Consider the following 12,962-nt stretch of genomic DNA (forward strand, 5'->3'; position numbering starts at 1 on the left):
TGCAACAGAGTTATGGCTTACTATCCATTTTCTATTGAAACTACATTCAAAGAAGTGAAGCTACATGAGATCAAAACTGAATAGCATTTTACACAACTTTCACAAATCTTGAGTTACAAGTGCGGAACTGTCTTTCAGAATCTTCCGTGCACGCCAATAGACAGCAGAAGCTGTTTCTGATGTTCCCATCTGTAAAATTTGTGGAATATATGCTAAACTTATCAGTAGGTTTTTTTAGATTACATGATAAAAATGTGATTAAACAATGAACACCAAGTATTATTAAAAATAGATTTTGAGTACAAAGCCGCACAAAAACAATAGTGGCATGGCTGTGTTCACAATCCCTGTCTCAGGTCAGGACACTAACAGAAACAGAACTATTTTTTAAAATGGAAATTGTAGTTTTCTAGATAGTAGATGCCTATATATAAAGCCAGTTAAACTAAAATAATAATATTTAAAAAAGGGCCAGTCAGCCCCGCTGATAGGCAGAGACCGCAAAATGGTTGGTCTGCTTCCAAATTTAATCAAACAGTAAAACCCCAACCTTATGCATGCACTGAATGGACTTGATGAACGCATTGTTAAATAGATGTAAAACCATAGGAAAGCTCACCCTGGTCTCCATACAGTAGTAATCTCGCCATAAGCTCAGATTTTGGTCGTAATTTTTGGTTTCCCAGGGTATCCCCGCGCGACTGCGGAGACTAAATCCCTCGAGGTACGGTATTTTGGTCGTAATTTTTAAGTGCAGATCCATATAACTTTCGGGCATTAACAAGACTATCTTTATCGCCATTGGATGCAAGGTTTGATTCCAATTCAATGCAGGTCCTATATATAGCAAGCCCAGGGTGCGGTAAAGCTAGAAAGCTGCAATTCAAACAGGACACAAGCCAAAAACTTCAAGGAGATCATCAAATTTTATGTACCAAATTATTTTCGTTGAAGTCAAAATGTATAGTTAATATGGTTGTGAAAATCTCCTTGGGGGAAAAATCAAGCTCATAATAAAATGACATACCGCTTATACACATCCCTAGCATGTCGAACTCCATCCTTTTGAAGAACAAAATTCACAATAGCGGAAGAAAGAGAGAATCCATTTCCAGTGCCACCATCTTTAGCTAATGATTTAACAGAAATCTCAACTAATTTTTCAAAATAATGCTTGTGATTTGCAAAGATTTTGAGGGCCTGCAATATGAGATAATGTTAACTTTCCTCACAAAGATGCTGCATCAGCTGATGACTCACAGTCAAACATGGAGTTCAACAGAAGAGAGGGAAAAATTCAAATGTGCAGAGAACGTACCATTAGCCACAGGCTCTCAGCTTCTGAAGTCGACACTCTTGTCAAAGCATCTTTTAGAAGTTCAAAGCTGGATAGCAGCTCGGCTTTATACTCAATGGAAGGTGTTTTGGCAACGACTTAAGGCAGATACACCTAAATAAATGAAGTTCTCTAAGCTTGGAAAGTTGAGAAATGCTCTCAGGTAAGCTCACAAAATAATTTGCACTCAAATCTAGAAGCTGCAATGAGGGAAGGACGAATCAAATATCACCTGGAATTTCTCCTTCTACTATATTCCTTTGAGGCAGGCTTAATGATTTCAAATAGGATAACCTCAGTCAGTATTGATGTTTTCAAAGAGGCTTGTTGACGCCAAAAAGTGGTTATTTGACTTAGAGGGTCAACTTAGTAATTTTATGCCTTCGGTATCCTTGATGCCTCGGTAGTCTACGCGATCTGCAATATGAGCAAACGCACGGTAAGACCTAGGGCACCGGTGTGGTACCGGCCGAAGGCTCTCCGATGCTTAAGTAAGTTCGGGAATAGAAAGTTCAACTGACAGATCAATAGGCTTGTATGCCGTAAGTTCTGATTACCTCTATTTTGGGATGGTTGGCCTCCTCTTATAAGTCTTGGGAGGTGTGCATTTTGTTGATTATTTCGATGTGGGACTGTGGGCGTCGCTTGGGAGCGTGCCACGTGTCCCAGGAGAGGGCGTTGCCCTAATGGAGAGATCGGTAGGTAGAGTGCCGAGGGCGCCTCTGACCAAGCCCAGTTTTCTCCACGTGTCTTGCCCTTATTGGCTGTTTATTTTGGGTGTAAACAGGAGTCCCCCAAGTTCTCGAGCGAGATTTCTTGGTCGGGGACTTGTATGTCCTTCAGTAGCCACTCGGTTAATCTACCGTTCGGTAGATTGTCAAGGAGGCGCGCTGGGGCCTTGTCCTGGTGCCGATTGACGTTAAAAACTTGCCCGGAAACTCAAGAGTCGCCACTTCGAGGGTTACCGTTCGGCAGGTTTTAGTATGTTAAGGGGTTCCGAGAGACGCTTGCCGATGTTCTGTTAACTTGGGCGAGTTTGATCTTTTCTCATGCGACCTCGTGCATAGTGAGGGGACAGAATGGCGCTTCGTCTTCTGCACCCAGCGTGCTGTCAGAGATCCCACTCAGCGCATGACACGTGGCGTGTCTTATCACGCGGAGCGGCGCCATTAATGCGCCGTTTGGTATTTCAAGGCGCCGTTGCAATTTTTGCCCTATAAATAGGAGGTGTCTCTAAGGCAAAACTCACTTTGCATTTGTGAGTGAAGCGAGAGCTCTGTCCAGGCGATTTCCGACGAGAGCTAACGATAACAGAGGCGATTTCCGGCGTGATCAATCGGTAACCCAGGCGATTTCCGGCGAGGTCATTCCGAAGGCGAAGCGACTTTCATCGTTACACTCTAATCCACATAAGGTACCGTTTGGTAACCTTGCTATTTTTTCTTCTTTCATTGTGCATACGTCCTCCCATGGTTTGAACTAGACTTAGAACTTTATGCAAGTGGGGTGTGGTTCGGTAGTCTAGTTGCCATAGATAGAGACGTAGGCATCGGTAGGATAGCTCATTGCATGGCCCTTAGTTTCCTTCCGTTGCTTTTGTAGATGTCTGATAGCGAGTCAGGGTTCGAGAGTGAGCCCAACGCATTTGAGGAGGAGTCCCCAGATAGGCGAAGGGATACCGAAAGTGAGGAGATTGGCCAAGATACCGAGAGTGATAGTGACTCTGAGGTTGAGGTCGTTGGCGAGAGGTTCAGACCTGCGCCCACTCATGGGATCGGTAAGGGGCTTATGACTAGTCAGCCCCTACCGTTGGCGGTCGTGTATAGCGACGGTCGTCAAGCTGGGCTGGGTCCGCGTTCCGAACCTCAGATGGAAGATGCTTGGATGCCGGAGGCATCTTCTAGTCAACGTGAGGAGGCTTCCACTTCCGGCCGTGAGGAGTCTTCCGAACCAGCTACCCTACCGAGGGTAACAATAGTGAGCAGAGGGAACCAAAGGGTACCTATGGGGGTACCGAGGGAGCATCTCTTCGACGTAGATTACCTTCCGCCCAATAAGCTGACCTACCGTGAGCTGGCGAGGATTAGGGCAGAGTTCATGATCCCTGATTCGGTAGGGATGAGGATCCCGAGCCCTACCGAATCCTTGAGCAACCCCCAGGACGGCGAGGTTGCGTTCTTCACCGATGTCCTTCAGCAGGGCGTCAGGCTGCCGTTGCAGCCTCCAGTTCAACGGATTCTGGCCCATATTGGGTATGCCCTAGGGCAGTTCAATCCGAACTTCTGGGCCGTTCTGATGGGGGTTGTAACGGCATTCGGACTTGCCGATGAGGAGGGGCCTTCATATGAGCAGTTCTCCCACCTGTACAGCATCACCAAATCCAAGAGTACCGATCATGGTGGTTGGGTTCAGGCGAACTATCTCAAGGCTTCCGAAAGGGGCCACTTTCTTGCGGCCGTGCCAACCTCCCAGAAGTCCTGGAGGAATCGGCGGGTTCTTCTTTCTGGCGATTGGGAGTCGCCCTCGGGAGTTCCCGTTCGTTTTCACATCCCAACCACTTTCCAGATTGCCGGTATGTTGCTACCATGCCGATCGGTAGGTCAAAAAAGGTTTCTTTGTTCAGTGGGTTGACCTGACTTCCTTACTTTTGCAGGCAAACTGAAGCAGCCAACGGCAATCCAGTCAGAGCTTCGGCAGATCGACAGAGTGAGGTTGAAGGTTCCTGCCAGTGACAGGGAATATCCACAGTTCCTCTTCACCGAGAACCTCATCAAAGCCTGCCTTGCGAACCCTGCCGAGAGTAAGTGCACTTGAGTTTTTTTTTTTTTTTTTCTTCGGCTAACTCCACCGTTCCGCTCTTGCAGTGTCAGAGGCCACGAAGACTGCCGAGGCAAAGAAAATGTCGGAGACCTCGAAGAGGCGCCTCCAAGTGCTGGCAAAAGGGAAAAAGCAGAAACGGCAGCCAGAGGCTTCGGCAGAGAGGGTCGCACAGGCTGACGTTGAGGAGCAGCCTCCTTCCGAACCGCAGAGGCAGCGCCATGCCGATCCCGTGAGTAGAAGGGTGCCGCCCAGTGAGCCGGTCCTCCACCCGGGCCAGGGTGCCGATGCCGCTTCTTCCAAGGCTTCCGGGAAGCGGCCACTGACGGTAGACCTGGATGTCGCCTCCACCCCCAAAAGGGTGCGGCTCTCTGACCCACCGAGGGCCGTCTTTGCGGCCGAGGACGAGGAGGGCCCTACCGAGGCAGTCACCCTGGCCTGTCCCTCGAAGACGGTCCAGTTTGCGAACCACATGATCGTGGGCTCGCAGATGGACCTGTCTAAGATCGATGAGCTGCAGAAGAGGGCTCTTCGGGAAGAGGCGGGGCGCGCCTTCCGTCTCCAGGCCACGGTAAGCTTCTGGCTCCCATTGTGTTTTTGTTGTTGTTATCTTTCGTTCGGTACTGACTTGTGGCTTCATTTTTCAGGCGTCGATGGACATGTGGCTGTGCATGAAAAGAGCCATCGCTGCTGCCGAACGCGCTAAACGGCTATACGAAGAAGGCCGCTCTAAGGTCGCCGACGCCACGAAGGCACTCCAGGACCACGCCAACCTGGTGCAGGACATGCATGCTGCCGAACGGCAGATTCAAGCGCACGAGGCAAAGCTTGCCGAGATGAGTGAGGCTCTGGACGGTGCTGAGCAGGCGGTCAGGGATGCCGAAGGTGCGAAGGTGGCAGCGCAGACGGCACTGGAAGCGTCCAAGCGGTCGAAAGCAGCGGAGATAGAGGCTGCTGTTAATGAAGCCATCAGGGGATACCGTTCCTCCTCTGAGTTCACCTCTCTGGTGGATAATGAAGTGGCTTCGGAGATGGCGGACCTCATCTACCGTTTCAAGCGGTTTAACCCGAGCCTGAAGCTGAACCTAAACTTCGCTGCCGATCCCCCTCACCTATCGGAAGGCATTACAGAAGAGCTGATCGAGGAGTATGAGGGGGAGGACGCTCCTGAAGATGCCGAGGGTGCCCCTGATGCCACCGTTGATGCCGTGGTGGAGACTACCGGCGACCAGGGAGATCGGGCTGCCGAGGCCTGAGCCATTTTTTTTGTAGTTTTTTTTTTTTATGTATTTTAATTGCCGTTGGCAAGATGTCTGAACATATTGATGCCGAGGGCATCTTTTTAATTCAAGTTACCTTTTGTTTACTTTACTTGACTTTTATCCATATTTGTTACTGCCGTAGGCTAATAACTGTTTTTAGGATAATTACCGATTGGGCCGTTGGCCACTTAGGAATTTGTTTGCTTTGGATTTAGCCAAAGTGTCTCCACTATCGGTAGACAAAACCAAAGGAACAAGGCCCCATTAGCCTTTCGTCCATAGAGATGCCGTGGGCAAGTCTAGGGTACCGTATAGTTTTGTAGCTTATGCGCGATGAGAATACCGTAGGTAATTCTGGGGCATTATACTGCCGTAGGCTCATACCTACTGTATTAACTTGAAATAAAAATTGACAAGCTAAGTTGGAATCGGCAGTAAGCATGTAGTGGTGTAGCTTTTAATTGCCGTAGGCAATATTACTGTGGCTCATTTTGGTGAGCCCTACCGAAACAATTTTTTGAACGAATACCGCTAGGATATGACGTTCTGAATATGTGGAACTGAATAATCTCGTTTTATATATTTATGCCGTGGGCAAAAATACAAATTCCGCCCCTGCCGTTAGCTAGGGGACATTACTTAAAATAGCTCTTGAGGTAATCCACATTCCCTGGGTGACCGAGGGTCTTCCCATCTGTGCCTCGGAGTCTGTAAGTACCGGAACGTAGGATGCCGATGACTTCGTAGGGCCCTTCCCAGGAAGGTCCGAGGGTTCCTTCCGTTGGGTTTTTGGTTGCAAGCGAAACCTTGCGCATGACCCAGTCCCCGATTCTGAAAGAACGCGGTTTGACCCTTGAGTCGTAGTACTGAGAGACGCGCTGTTTGTAAGCCTCGTTCCGAAGGTTGGCTATCGTTCGGCGTTCCTCGATCAGATCCAAGCTCAACGCGAGTGCCGCCTCGTTAGCCTTTGGCTCGAAGCTTTCCGTTCGGTAAGAAGACTCACCGATCTCAACTGGGACAACGGCTTCTGAGCCGAATGCAAGGCTGAAGGGAGTTTCACCTGTGGAGGTTCGGTAGGATGTTCGTATGGCCCACAGAGCTTCGGGAAGCTTCTCCGGCCAAGAGCCCTTGGCACTGTTGAGTTGCCGTTTCAAGAGTTTCTTAATGATTTTATTTACGGCTTCTACCTGACCGTTCGATTGTGGGTGAGCTGGCGAGGCGAAGAACATGTTGATTTTGAGGCGAGTGCAGAACTTCCTGAAGAGCTCCGAATCGAACTGTCTGCCGTTATCAGTGATGATGGCATAGGGGATGCCGAAGCGGCAACAGATATTGGTCCAGACAAACTCTTCGACTCTTGCCGCCGTTATGGTGGCTAGGGCTTCAGCCTCAACCCATTTCGTGAAGTAGTCCACGGCAACGATCGCATATTTGACCTGTCCTTTGCCTTGCGGCATTGGACCAATCAGGTCGAGCCTCCATTGGGCGAACGGCCATGGACTTACGATCGGCGTGAGGGGTTCGGCAGGCAGGTGGGGAATATTGCCGAACCGTTGGCATTTATCGCACCTCTTCACCATTGCTATTGCATCCAGATGCATTGACGGCCAATAGTATCCCTATCGGAAGGCCTTGTGGGCCAGGGATTTAGAGCCGGAATGATCGCCGCAGACACCACTGTGGATCTCCCGAAGGACATATTCGCCCTGCTCTTCGGAGATACATTTCATGTAGGGGGTCGAGTAGCCACGTTTGTACAGAATGTCGTTAATGACAATGTACCTTGTCGATCGGTAACGCAGCTGTCTCGCCTTGGCCTTGTCTGCAGGGAGGGTGCCGTTCGTTAGATAATCATGAATAGGCGACATCCATGTGTTGTTGTACTCTATAGCGCAGATTTCGGCAACGGTGGTGCTCGGCAGGGTCAGTATCTCGACGGGGATCTTTCGACCCACTTTGTCGTTGATCGCCGAAGCCAGTCTAGCGAGGGCGTCGGCATGACTGTTCTCGTTTCTTGGTATCTGCCGAATTTCGTACGCCTGGAATTTGTTTAGCAGTTGGTGTGCTGCTGTGAGGTAAGCCGTCATTGACGCGTCCTTTGCTGCGAAATCGGCAGTCACCTGGTTTACTATCAGCTGCGAGTCGCTGTAGATGCTGATCTGAATTGCCCCCATGCTTCTGGCGAACCGTAGGCCGGCCAAAAGCGCCTCGTATTCGGCTTCGTTGTTGGACGTTCGGAAGCCAAACCTGATGGCATATTCAAATTTGGCTCCATCGGGAGCGGTGAGTACCAGACCAGCTCCGCATCCTTGTTGGTTTGCCGAACCGTCAACGTGTAGGATCCAGAAAGGAGTTGACTGGTCGAGACGACTGCCGTTCGGTAGGCCTTCCTGTGGAAGGGTTTTTTCAGGTTCTGAAGCCTCCGAAGGTGTCAGTTCAGCGATGAAGTCAGCCACGGCTTGTCCTTTTTCGGCAGGCCTGGGTTTGAACTGTACGTCGAATTCTCCTAGCTCGATCGCCCATTTCACCAGCCTTCCGGATGTTTCTGGTTTGGTTGGTCAGAACGATGATGGTGTGGGCCTGAAAATAGGGCCTCAACCGCCGGGCAGAAACGACCAGAGCTAAAGCCAGCTGCTCGAGTGGGGGGTACCGAGACTCTGCCCCCTGAAGTGCCTTACTGACGTAGAAGATCGGCAGCTCTGCCTTCTCTGGGATCCGTATCAGTACTGAGCTGACGGCAGTGTTGGATACCGATAGGTATAGGGAGAGTATTTCCCCGGGAAAAGGTTTGGACAGTAGCGGTGCTCTGCCCATGTAGTCCTTCAAGTCTTGAAACGCTTTGTCACATTCGGCAGTCCACTCTATATGGTGTTTGCCCCCTTTCAAGGCTTTGAAGAACGGTGCACACTTGTCTGTGGCTTTGGAGATGAAGCGAGTGAGGGTTGCCACTCGTCCGGTAAGGCTCTGGACGTCCTTCTGTGTCCTCGGCACCTCCATGTCGATTATGGCCTTGATTTTGTCGGGGTTAGCCACGATGCCCCTCTGGCTGATCATGAAACCGAGGAATCTCCCAGAAGATACGCCGAAGGCGCACTTCGTCGGGTTGAGTCTCATTCGGTAATTCTTCAAGATGCCGAACATGAGCGATAGGTTTTTCAAATGCTCACCTGCCGTTCGGCTCTTTACTAGCATGTCATCCACGTAGACCTCCATGGTGCTGCCGATCTGCTCAGCGAAGATTCGGTTGACCAGTCTCTGATAAGTCGCCCCCGCATTCTTCAAGCCGAACGGCATGACGTTATAGCAATACATGCCTTTGTCTGTTATGAACGCCGTGTGTTCGCTATCGGCAGGGTGCATGAAGATCTGGTTATATCCAGAGTATGCGTCCATGAAGCTGAGCAGCTCGTGACCGGCAGTGGCGTCAACCAGCTGATCGATGCGTGGCAACGGGAAGCTATCCTTCGGACAAGCCTTATTGAGGTCGGTATAGTCCTGACACATTCGCCATCCGCCCTTTGCCTTCCGAACCATGACTGAGTTCGCCAGCCATTCTGGGTATATGGCCTCCCGTATGAAGCCGATGGTCATGAGTTTGTCCACTTCGTTCTTCATGGCTTCATACCGTTCGGTATCATAGGATCGGCGCTTTTGCCTAACCGGTTTGAATGCTGGCGAGATGCTCAGCTTGTGGCTGATGATATCAGGGGATATGCCCGGCATGTCGTTGTAGGACCAGGCAAAGACCTCCGAATTCTGCCGAAGGAACTGGATGAATTCGACACGGAGGGTGGCGTTCAGCATGGTACCGATCCTTACACACCGTTCCGGTTGACGTTCGTCTAGCGCCACCGTTTCGAGATCTTCGGCAGGTTGTGCCACCGGGGTGGGCATTTCCTCCCTTGGATCGTCCACTGGTTCATTGCCGTTCGGCAAGTCTGCGACCGTGAAGGTTTCCTTTTGCTTGTGCGGAGCTGCCGATATCAACGCTGTGGCGTAGCAGTTCCGAGCGCTCAATTGATCGCCCTTGATTGCCCCAGTGCCGTAGCAGGTTGGGAACTTCATGAGTAGCATGTGGGGGGACAAGTGGGCCTTTATTGCCGTGAGCGCCGTTCGGCCGACAATAACGTTGTACGCCGTAGGACAGTCCACCACAAGGAACTAGTCGTAGACCATGGTCCTTCGTGGGGCTGTGCCGAAAGAGATTGGCAGGCTGACACTGCCGATTGGCTGGACCAGGTCTCCTGAAAAGCTTAGGAGAGGCGAGAGTTGCCGATTGACCTGGCTGTCATCTATCCCGAGTTCTTTGAATGCATCGGCAAAGATGACGTTTACCGAACTCCCATTGTCGATCAGGATTCGTCCGACATCGAACTCGGCAATCTCGGCTCGGATGATCATAGGGTCATTATGTGGGTAGATGATCCCTTCCTCCTCTTCTTCGGAGAAGGTGATGGGTTCCCACCTGACCTTCGGCATCTTTGTGTGCCGGCTGCTTTCAATGCCGAGGACTTGGGGGTACTGTGCCGCCCTGACATACTGCTTTATTGATCGGTTAGATGCTTCGGCAAGGGTTAGGCCTCCGCTGATCGTGCTGATCATGTTGATCTGCCGATTAGCGTTCGGGACTGGCACCTGCTGGGGCCTGGCTATGTATTGATCCAGTTTGCCTTCCCGAATTAACCGTTCAACGATTTTTCGCAAACTTATGCAGTCCTCGGTATTGTGGCTATTCTGCTGATGGTATCGGCAGAATTTTCCTGTATCCCTGCCGTCCTACCGATTAGGCTTTCTAAACGATGGCTTCGGGATTATCTCGTTTTCGTTCATCAGCACTGCCTCATAGGAGGTGTTGAGCAGGGTGAACACCTCTGTCCCCTGGTTATGTGCCGTTAGTGGGGCTCGGTAGTTGTCCCTGCCGTACCTGCTCTTGTTTTTCTTGGAATGCCCCTTTTGGGAGCTTCCGGCATCTTTGCGTTTGTGGCTTTCGAGGTACCCGGTAGTTTGCGCTACCGGTGCGAACGGCGATGCCTGTTCCGTGGAAGAACGCTGTACGGGTTCGCTCTGCCGAGCCGTGGGCTCGGCCCTCGAGTTGAAGTATTCAGCTTTGGCGTGGATTGCCGCTTGTTTCATGAGTTCATCGTACGTACGCCAATTGCTGCTGTGTACCAGATACCGGAAGTGTGAGGACCGTAGGCCACTCTTGAAGGCGCCGTAGGCTGCCCTGTCATCGGTATCCGGACATCTCGAGTATTCATGGCTGAATCGTGCGGCATACTCACGCAATGGTTCGTCATCTCTCTGCCGGATGGTATACAGGTCATCGGCAGAGTACAGTCTGTCCGTCTGAATCATGAAGTGGTTCAGGAAGATTTGCTTCAGCTCGTCGAAGGAATCGACCGTCCCCGGTTCCAAACGGTATAACCAATTTAGAGCTGCTTCCGTAAGTGAGGATGGGAACAGAAGGCAAAGGCCTTCGTCGCTTAGCCCTCGGCACCCCACTGCCGATTGGAAAGAATGAAGGTGCGTCAGTGGATCCTCCACCCCTGTGTAAGGGGTTATGCGTAGGGGCTGTACGTCCTTATCCTGCCGTGAGTGCCTTATGCGCTCGGTGAAGGGTCCTGGCCGAAGCCTTCCCTAGTCCGGCTCCTGAGAGCGAGTTCGATCGTCCTCCATCTTCTGTACCCTTTGAAGGAGGAGGCGGATGACAGGGTCCCTGTTCGGTATCTCCTCCACAGTTTGATGCACCGATCGCTGCTGGGACCTAACAGGATTGACCTCAGAGAACTTCGTCAGGGTTGCCGAACGGTAGGACGATGACCGGTTTGCGGAAGGGACGTACTCTTGGTCAGACTCTGCCGTGGATTCCAGGACCGGTATCCTCCGTATCGGAGACTTCCTCCCCATGCTTCTCAGTCGGGGATCGTCCAGGCGGGCATTAATCCTGATCGGCGATTCCTGCCGTTCGGTGTGTCGTTCGGCTTCCCGTTCCAACAACCTATGGCGGCAATCGGAATAAACCTTCTTCGGCACGTGGGGCCTATTTTTTGGGGCCGGGACCACCAATTGTTTAGATGGCGCAGGCGCAGGCGTTGCCTTTGCTGCCCTCTTGCCCTTCTTCTGCCGGCGGGGGGTTTGTAGGCTTTCGGACGATCGATCTGTCGGCATGTTTTGCGTTTGTTGCTGGTTCAGCAGCAGTTGTGTTTCTTCCACTCTGGTCGAGAGGAGATTATTGTGTTCTCGCATCCTAGCCATGTCCTGCCGAAGGGACACGACTTGGGCTAAAAGCTCCGCGTTTTCGGCGGATTGGGTTACAGGGGGATTAGTTGCCGGTGTGTATGGGGGCGGCGCTGGGCTAACCCCGCTAGGCATGCCGAACGGCATCCCCTCCTGCGGTAGGAACGTAGCTTTTGAGTTGGTCCCCATGTGTTTTGGGATAAAGGGTCGATTTTATCGTTTCCCACAGACGGCGCCAAACTGTTGACGCCAAAAAGTGGTTCTTTGACTTAGAGGGTCAACTTAGTAATTTTATGCCTTCGGTATCCTTGATGCCTCGGTAGTCTACGCGATTTGCAATATGAGCAAACGCACGGTAAGACCTAGGGCACCGGTGTGGTACCAGCCGAAGGCTCTCCGATGCTTAAGTAAGTTCGGGAATAGAAAGTTCAACTGACAGATCAATAGGCTTGTATGCCGTAAGTTCTGATTACCTCTATTTTGGGATGGTTGGCCTCCTCTTATAGGTCTTGGGAGGTGTGCATTTTGTTGATTATTTCGATGTGGGACTGTGGGCGTCGCTTGGGAGCGTGCCACGTGTCCCAGGAGAGGGCGTTGCCCTAATGGAGAGATCGGTAGGTAGAGTGCCGAGGGCGCCTCTGACCAAGCCCAGTTTTCTCCACGTGTCTTGCCCTTATTGGCTGTTTATTTTGGGTGTAAACAAGGCTAAATTCCATATTGATGTTTTCAAAGAGGAAAAGGTCTGAAGGTTGCTACACCTAAATAAGCTAAGTTCTATAAGCTCGGAAAGTGGAGAGATGTGAAGTTCTACAAGCTTGGAAGGTGAAAAGGTGCCTTCAAATGAGCTCAACCCAGATGAGTGAATTTCTACAAGACTCAATAAATTGTTACCGCCATGTTCGATAAGCTCGGAAATTTGAGAGATGCTTTCAGAGGAGCTGTTATCACCATGTTCGACGAGCTCAGAAATTTGAGAGATGCTTTCAAGTGAGCTCAAGAAATTGTTATCACCTAGAATTTCTCCTTCTACTTTCTTCATTTGAGGTGGACTTGGTGTTTTCAAAGAGGATAAATCCACTTTTAATGGCAGCCTCGGCGATAAATACGTGGATTTAGCTTTGGTGGATACAAAATATTTAAAAGATAGAACTATCTTGAATATTGTATTGAAATTTTTAACTGTCTTTTGAATGATACATCAGTCTACAATATATAGACAAACAAAGCAATGGAGCATCTAAACAAAAGCGTAGTGTTGTATATAATAATCTCAGTGGAGCACAGGTAATAAAGGAATGTCAATGTGATCT

The 12,962-nt window shown here is 50.5% G+C and overlaps 3 protein-coding genes across 3 annotated transcripts; all 3 read right to left on the reverse strand.

Moving 5' to 3' along the window:
* Positions 1 to 710: 710 nt before the first annotated feature.
* LOC110766657 (uncharacterized) lies at positions 711 to 1,400 on the reverse strand. The gene is made up of 3 exons (XM_088252343.1): positions 1,319 to 1,400; positions 1,028 to 1,200; positions 711 to 876 (listed from the first exon to the last, which is right to left on the reverse strand). The coding sequence occupies exons 1-3, from the start codon at positions 1,319 to 1,321 to the stop codon at positions 711 to 713; spliced, it is 342 nt and encodes a 113-aa protein (XP_088108469.1). The 5' UTR covers positions 1,322 to 1,400.
* A 5,634-nt stretch (positions 1,401 to 7,034) lies between these two features.
* LOC148295003 (uncharacterized) lies at positions 7,035 to 9,480 on the reverse strand. The gene is made up of 3 exons (XM_088252344.1): positions 8,890 to 9,480; positions 8,583 to 8,781; positions 7,035 to 7,960 (listed from the first exon to the last, which is right to left on the reverse strand). Exons 1-3 carry the CDS (start codon positions 9,478 to 9,480, stop codon positions 7,035 to 7,037), a joined length of 1,716 nt encoding a protein of 571 aa, XP_088108470.1.
* A 96-nt stretch (positions 9,481 to 9,576) lies between these two features.
* On the reverse strand, positions 9,577 to 10,017 carry LOC148295004 (uncharacterized). Its single transcript, XM_088252345.1, has one exon. It carries the CDS (start codon positions 10,015 to 10,017, stop codon positions 9,577 to 9,579), a length of 441 nt encoding a protein of 146 aa, XP_088108471.1.
* Between the last annotated feature and the right edge of the window lie 2,945 nt (positions 10,018 to 12,962).

The sequence above is a fragment of the Prunus avium genome, chromosome 4 (assembly GCF_965620075.1).
Source record: "Prunus avium chromosome 4, drPruAviu1.hap1.1, whole genome shotgun sequence".
Classification (NCBI taxonomy): Eukaryota; Viridiplantae; Streptophyta; class Magnoliopsida; order Rosales; family Rosaceae; genus Prunus; species Prunus avium.